The following is an 8444-nucleotide window of genomic DNA, read 5'->3' on the forward strand; positions in this document are numbered from 1 at the left end:
GAAACGTGTGTGAAATTAAGAAGGAAACACAACCATCTTTCTTCTGCATCTATATAAAATGTTTAGTTCATTAATTTGAATTCATCTTTATTCTTTTTTTCTAAAAATGTTTGTGTTTTCAACAAATATTTCAATTTTTAATTTAGACATGTCATAATTTATTTTTTTTTTTTTCGATAATTTCTCTCATTTGTTAGGGATGGGACATATTTATTCGTAGTTCAGAGAGTATTTCTACTCGAACAACGTACACAAATCGTCGTTCGTTCACAGAATTTTGTATGGGGAAATAAGTAATTCGTAGTTATGGGTCGAACAACGAATAGAGAACGAACGACGTACCGTGGAAACGGCACATTATTACGAAGCCCCTTGGCACAATTACCAGGTAGATGCATCAGCCAACAACTACAACAAAAACAGGTTCAGTACTGTGAAATGTCAAAAATGTTTTCCAAAAATAAAGCGATTCACACAATTTTTTCAACAAAATTTGGTAGGAAGATATTAGGTGTGTCCAAAGACATAGAACTGTAAAGACTGGAAAAGATGCATAACGCCAAAATGTAAATGAAACAAAGTATATAAAGATTTTACCAACAACAGGGGTATGTTAGTGATAATAGCCCCATTAAAGCGCATTTCGGCTTATACAAATTGTAGGAAAGAAAAAAGTTGGACTCAGGATTGTATTGCATAACAGTTTCCAGTTCATTGAATAAGAACTTGGCGGTTAAAACCGCCTGAAGTGGTTAACTACTTTACAGAATGTTGTTATGATATCGTAACAACAGAGAGTAACTCCATCTATTGACAAATGTTAACAATTGTGTTTTCCAATCTTTATGTATTTATAGCTCTGTTCCAGAACTAAAAAGTTTTTACAATTTTTACCACTTTTACACATTTTGCGTTCCCGTACACAAAATTTATATGAAAATCGTTTACGACTTTTACAACTTTTACGACTTTTACCACTTTATAAAGTACGGGAACAGGCCATAAATCTTTGGTGTGTATTTTTACCTACTAATGTCTGGTTTACATTCGGTATCGTTTCGTGATTTCGAAGGCGTTTCGTGATTTCGCGCGGAATCATGCAAAATTTATCATGATTTCCCATACAAAAATGAAATCATCTTATTTCGTGATTTCAGCGAAATCAACATCGAAATCACAGTACACATGATATACAACCCTGTGTTTGCCTAAAAAAGTGCCAAAAGTTGCAACACTTTTCACGTATCACAATAAACAAGGTAGATGGTCAATTGCTGCAACAAAAAATTTTAGTATCAAAATTTGTAAACAATGTGAATAAAATATTAAATTACTTTTCTTAAATGCTATTTTTCATTGTGTTCCCGTACTTTTTTAATGGTAATGTTAGAAAAAGAGCGAATTGTCAAAAATTTATTAAAAATTCCGGGAACGGAAAAATGTCGGAAATTGCAAAAACTCCAGCATAAATGTCAAAATCAACGTATTAGCAATCATATCATGATCATGCTTGCTGCTAGTTTCTACTAGGCCAAAATTGTATGGCAGAAATCAGGAGAAGAACACAACTGTTATCGATCAAAATTTATTATTATTTTTCCATTTGTTGAAACCATACACAATTAATACGATATATAGATAATTTTACGATAATTTTCGAAATAAAGTTGTAAAGTTCTATATTGTCGTATATTTTTGATGACTAATACAATTTACAATAACTTGTTTTCAAAATTCATGTTCGATCAGCTGCGCATATGCATCTACCTTGATCATTGTGATATGTTTGAAATCAACAAAAAATAAGTGTAAACACCGGGGTGTATTTCAGGATTTCGTGAAATCCAGTGGAGTTTGGAGCGCAAATGTAAACTTGGCATAACTTTTCCTTTACACAACTGTCAAAATCTGCAACATTAGTAATTAGAGTTGGGCAATCTAGTTCCCGGAGCGGATCGATCGTTCTAGCTCCTTTTCCCAAAAGGAACTAGTTCCTTAATATAGTTCCAAATAGTTCCGAGACCGATATAGTTTAACGAATCTTTCTCTTTCATCGTTCCTTTCATCCCAAATAGATCCGAGACCGAAATGGTTCAACGAATTTTTCTCTTTTTTTTTCTCTTTCGTCGCTCTTTTTGTTTCCTTCGTTCCAAATAGTTCCGAGACCGAAATGCTTTCATGGTTTGGTGGATGAGATAAAAATAAATTGCAGCGAACAAACAGCAACAACTTAAGATCGACGTAGGCGTTAAGGTTGCGTACATAAGCTGCTCTGCCTGATTGCCTTGCTTTCCTGCTTCATTTTTGACATAATAAAAATAAAAGAATAAAGAAGGCCGAGGAAATTTCGAACTGGGTTGCCCTATTATTTTTTATTCTTTTATCAGAAGTAAGCAAGGTAAGCAGGCAAGGCAGCTTATGTACGCAGGCCTTAAAATTGAAGGAACCAAAAAAAACGAAAGGAACTATATAAACGCAAGAGCTGGATATAATTCCAATAGTTCCTTGTCCGGAATAGTTCCTTGTAACTAGTTCGTCCCGGAACTACACAACTCTATTAGTAATAATTACAGTCGGACCTCGATTATCCGTAATGGTCGGGACAGGAGGCATTACGGATAATCGATGTTCCCGGATAATGGAGGCAATGCTTTTATGCAGTTTTTGAACATATTTTTAAGTAAAAATGGCATAGTATTGCACAATAATAATAAAATCTGCAATTTTTATTATATGTATTTGTTAAGGTAATCCACCAATTTTTAGAAGGATACATACTATCATCATCAGATTCAACTAAATTGACTTTGTGCTATGGTTCTTGTGAATATAGAAACTGTGCAATACGGCGGTATTTCCAGTTCTCTTTTGTTTACCTTTTGTTGGATTTATTGGAAAGTGTGCTTTAATCCCGGATAATGAAGTTTATAACGAAAATATAGGAAATGGAAAAATCCTATTCTATCCCGGATGATGAAGGTTCCCGGACAATCGATTCACGAATAATCGAGGTTCAACTGTATTACTAATTATCCCAGCAAAAAAAATTGGAAGTTGTGCATTTGGAGTTATGATTTCACAACATCTTTCGATGTAGTCCAACAGAGTTATGAAAAATGCACTCCCTTCGATACATTTTATAAGCAGTTGCTTTAAAGATCCCTACACAACGAAAACAGTTGGTTGATCCCTATGCGTCATAATTTCTTCAAAAGAGAAACAAGTGTTAATATATTTCAAAAAATTTGTTATAAAATAAAAAATAAAAGTTGCGAACATTTTTGTGGTAATTTACGAGACGGAAATTTTTAATGGCGTGGAGTCCATGCCGAAAGCCTTTAGGATGACAAAGCAAAATCAGTTGCGCTTGGATTAAATGGAGAACGGTGGAAGTACACTCAACTGTGATTAAATTTAATGAAAACTTTTTTAATTTATGTTTATATAATAAAGTTCTTTGTATTTTTGTTTTACACAAATAATAAATGCATTTTATTTATTCTGGTATATTTTGCAATAGCTTGCATTTTTACTGCATCTTTGGATTGATTAAAAACACAATCCGAAGATTGCCTTTAAATTCAATCCAAAAGACTACATAAAAAGTTGTGATTTGGGTCGAAAACGGAGTGCATCCTAGCTGCGCGCTCTCTTGTAAAATTCATAAGTGAATTCATAGGAAAAGATGTACTCCAACGACAAATGTACTGTACACTTGTAGTGATTCAACTGCATCCGCGGATGCAAACTTTTTGCTGGGATCATCTAGCTGAGTAATAATAGCTGTGTCTTTTTACGTGATAATTATAATAATTATTACTAATGTTGCAGACTTTGACAGTTGTACGAAGGAAAAGTTGGCGAAAAAATGTTTCAGTAACATTTATGCTCTATTCCAGAACCTGCAAGAAGCTACTATTTTTTACTACGATAACATTTTTTTCTTTATGTTATCGGAAATAATTGTAAAAATTAGTAGATTCTTGCAGTTCTGGAACAGACCGATAGTAAGTAAAAAGACACCCTTAATAATAGAGCATTATTACAAAAGTCCAATCGTTTAAATTTTTTTTTTTAATTTTGTGTGTATCAAATACAACTTTTTGACAGTTTGCAGTACATCATCTGTGCTGATGCCGCTACCTGTATGATTGTGCCATGCGCAGGTCAGCTGTTTGCTTTTTCCTATGTCCCATTCGTAAACAATAACCAGTCGGCCATTATCCTTCACGCTCATTCGTAAACAATCGAGGAAGTCTTTCATTTTGCTTTGTTTTCAAGTTTCATCACTGATTCTCTTTTGTGGTATATTTTCGAGCCGCAAGATGGCCGTCGTTCGTTGTTTGAATTGTTCGTTCGTTGAGTTAATACAAGCGTAGATGTCGTTGCTGTCTGTCAGCGTTGTTAAACAAAGGCACATTACTCTACCTCTTTCTCTCATTATATTTTGTTTGGATACAAGCGGAGATAAATTAAAATTACGACGAAAATTACAATGAATTTCAAAAGTTTTTCCTTAATGTGGCATTAAGTCGTATCGAAATATGGAAAATGATCATGACTATGTGGCAAGTGGCAGTGGAAGCAGTTCACCAAACGTCATTCGGACACGTAGAAATGTGATGAGATTAACAACACAAAATCTGTTGTCCAATTCAGACCACAACTATGTCTTTGCTGGTGGTAGCAACAATAGTGATGGTGGTAATAGCACATTCAGTGGTTACAGTCGTATAATAGATGAAGATGTTTTCCTAGACGATGATGATGAGGAAGATGACAATGATGTGGATGTAGTGGTAGGCATAGTGGCAGGACCAGAAGAAGAAGAGACGTCAAGTCAAAGATCAGTTACAACATCAGAGATATCAACTAATACAGCAAATTCAAATGAAGGTAGTAATCGTAGTTCAGAGGCAGGGAGTTCATATAATGTTCCTACAACAGATGGAGAGTCTGGTAAGCAAGTGGTGGAAAATGGATCGGTATGGAAGTTGATGTGTGTGTGTTCGTTTCAGATGCAACAAATGGCTCAGATGCAGCATCCACAAGTTCAAGAGTTACAGAGGATAGTGTTTCCACAATAGCAGCCGATGTTGAAGCACCAGTGCCAGGTAAATACCACAAATTTCCATTTGCATATGGAATAGTGTAACATTTACCTTTCTTTTAGTGCCCTCCATTTCCGTTGCCGGAGACCCGGTGCTCAGAAATGAAGGCGAAGTTATTAACTTAGATACCCCATCTCCTGCCAAAAAACGGAAACGCCTGTCCTTGGAGGAAAAAAGTGGTACACCAAAGGTAAAAACAAAGAATGCCGACGACGATGATGATGAAGATGATGGACTTACATGTCCAATATGCCTAGACAATTGGGAAATGTCAGGTGAACATCGTTTGTCGTCTCTAAAATGTGGCCACTTGTTTGGCGAGTCTTGTATACGGCGTTGGCTAATGGAGAGTTCCCGCCAGTCGGGTGTTAAAGTTTGCCCCCAGTGTAAAACAAAAGCCCATCCCAAAGATATACGTTATTTATATGCAAAACGTTTGCGTGCCATTGATCGTAGTGAGGAACATCGCATGCGAGATGAATTGATACAGGAACGTACCAAAAATCAAAATATCGAATTAGAATTGGCAACCCTTAAAATGTCTCACTCACAAGTAGCTCAAAAAATCAAAACCCTAGAGGCTGAGAATGAAGCCCTCAAGCGAATGCTACGCAAGGGAGGTGGTGGAGTAACAATGGATAGTTCCAGAGGCTTTGGCAGAAATTCAGTAACTTATAAATTGTTCATGGAAAAAAATATTGAACTGTGTCGTGAACCAGGTTGTAGGGTTATGAAATATGCCGATCAACACCAGGCCCTATTTGTCTCACAGAAAAGCGCCCAGGGTTTATTTCCCGGCTATGGTCTACGTTTTGTGGATACACCTACCTTTAAGCCATCCAATTTTCTACATACCTCTGTGAAAATGGTTCGAGACATAAGCCTCTCGCAAGATCAGCAATTGTTGGCTGTCGCCAGTATGGAACAAAAGGCTAAACTATTCGATTTGCGTACCTTGCAAGCCGTTTGTACATTTAAGCCAGATGAGAAACCCTTGTGGTCATGTGCCATAGCTCGTAAAGAAAATGAAAACTACCTCTATTTAGGCTCACAGCAAGGCAGCACATATGTCTATGATATACGTTATCCCGAGACATTTCTGGATGATCATCAAACTGAAGGTGGTCCAGTGATACAGATCGAATCTGTGCCCGAAAGTGAAATGTTTCCCAGTGGTGGTTTCCTCATATGTAAATTAAATTCCTTGTGGTTTTATGAGAACATCAGTGGTGGAGGAGCCAATGCCACCCGTCTTTCCGTGGAGGGACGTCTTATATCAATGAACTATGAAGTAGATACTCAAAATTTACTAATACAAACTAGAAGTTGTCAAAAGTTTCCTCAGGCTCGCCACATCTTAGGTAGATTAAACAAAGTTGATAGCATTCCGGTATTTGAATTGAAGGTGACATTTTTTGCCCACACCAACAGTCCCGTTATGGTGCGATCTACACAAATTGCTGCTGATACCAACACTTTGGTTGCTGCCTATATACAAGATAAGAAACTGCTCTCGATATACGATAGCAACTCGGAGCAGTGTATACAATCCTTACCTGTCCAGGAAGTGGTCTATGATACTTGCCCTGTGTATATAAAGCATCAAACCTATTTGGCAGCCTTAACTGAAACCAAATGCAGACTATATAAATTGACTTCTTCAATATAGTTTTAATGGAAGTTCTCGAAGCATATTTTTTTATTTTGGATTATAAGAGACTAATTTGTACTTTATATTGTCCTCTTTTCTTTTTAAACATTTTGTATTACTGGGAGTTCATTATTTTCCAATATTTCTCAACTGACCATACCCTTAATTTATATTGTGATGTATTTCTTTCACCTAATTGTATCATGTTGTACATTTATAAGAAGGAGCGAGCGAGGAGCAAGCGTCGACATATTTCAACATAAACATAAAATTTAATAAAAAAAATGCAAACATTGTTTAAGTATAGTTTGGATATTTTTAAAATTAAAACAAATGTTATTTTTTGTAATTAATATATTGTATGTGGACGCTTCAAAAAAGAAAGTACTGCATTGACAACATCCTGTTGTGCTAATGAACCGGTCGTCTTATCATGAAGATGGTCCACTGGCGTCATGAAGATGCACCCTGTTGCAGTTCTCGGAGCGGCATTCTGGCAGGTTTGAATATTCTTCCAAAGCGTAGCGCTAACTTTTGCATACCACCGGTAACGCATAGCTCACGACAGACCGGCCTATTGCATTGTAAGAGGTCAAGGTTTCTTTGTCACTTATAAAATACTTGAAATTAATGGGACGATTCCGTACAGCGAGGCGAGTCATGTCGCGTCGTCTATCGTCTCTGCGACAAAATTTAAAAAATGCACTACGTACAGAGATAGAAAATAATCGTCGATAACAAATTATTTTTATTTTTTTTTATTCGTTAGTAAAAATGAACGGCGACAGCTAATTTGTTGTCGCCGGAAAATGAACATTACGGCGACAAAATTTGACGTCGTCGTGCGACTTTTGCCATACGTAATGGAAAAATTGCAACTGGCAACGCGATACGACTCGCCTCGCTGTACGGAATCGGCCCATAAAACTAAATGTTATGCTTGGTTTACATTTACGAAATCCACTCGATTTCAACTGTCAATTCCATTGCTTAAGCGTCAAATGAAATTTAATGAATTTCAGATGAGATTTCATTTGACGTTTAAGCAATGGAGTTGACAGTTGAAATCGAGTGGATTTCGTAAATGTAAACCAAGCATTAGGTTAGATAAACTAACCTCACATTATAGGTTAGAAAAAAATCTTTACTAAATAAATTTAAATTTAAAATAAATTTACAGTTGAACCTCGATTATCCGTGAATCGATTATCCGGGAACCTCCATTATCCGTGATAGAAAAGAAATGTTGGACTTTTTTCCATTTCTTCTATTTTTCGTTATAAAATTCATTACCTGGGAGTTAAAACACACTTTCCAATAAATTTGATTAAGCAAACAAAAGGTAAACAAACGAAAAGTGCAAATTTTCCCGTATTACACAATTTCTGTCTTTATGGTATCACAAAAACCATGGGACAAAGTTATTTCAGATGAATCCGATGATGATGATATTATGTATCGTCCTAAAATTTGGTGGATTACCGTAACATATTTAATAAAAATTGCAGATTTTTATATTATTGTACAATATTATACCATTTTTACTTAAAAATGTGTTCAAAAACAGAATAAAAGCATTACCTCCAATATCCGGGAAAATCGATTATCCGTAATGCCTCCGGTCCCGACCATCACGGATAATCGAGGTCCGACTGTATATATAAAACATTTGGATTTATTCA

At 35.8% G+C, this 8444-nt stretch overlaps 1 protein-coding gene across 1 annotated transcript; it reads left to right on the forward strand.

Moving 5' to 3' along the window:
- The first annotated feature begins 4075 nt into the window (after positions 1–4075).
- Positions 4076–7096, forward strand: LOC141401324 (E3 ubiquitin-protein ligase RFWD3-like). Its single transcript, XM_073981464.1, has 3 exons — positions 4076–4959; positions 5019–5114; positions 5174–7096. The coding sequence occupies exons 1-3, from the start codon at positions 4545–4547 to the stop codon at positions 6778–6780; spliced, it is 2118 nt and encodes a 705-aa protein (XP_073837565.1). The 5' UTR covers positions 4076–4544; the 3' UTR covers positions 6781–7096.
- The last annotated feature ends 1348 nt before the right edge of the window (positions 7097–8444 follow it).

The sequence above is a fragment of the Musca autumnalis genome, unplaced genomic scaffold (assembly GCF_047663935.1).
Source record: "Musca autumnalis isolate F117 unplaced genomic scaffold, ASM4766393v1 scaffold_4, whole genome shotgun sequence".
Lineage (NCBI taxonomy): Eukaryota > Metazoa > Arthropoda > Insecta > Diptera > Muscidae > Musca > Musca autumnalis.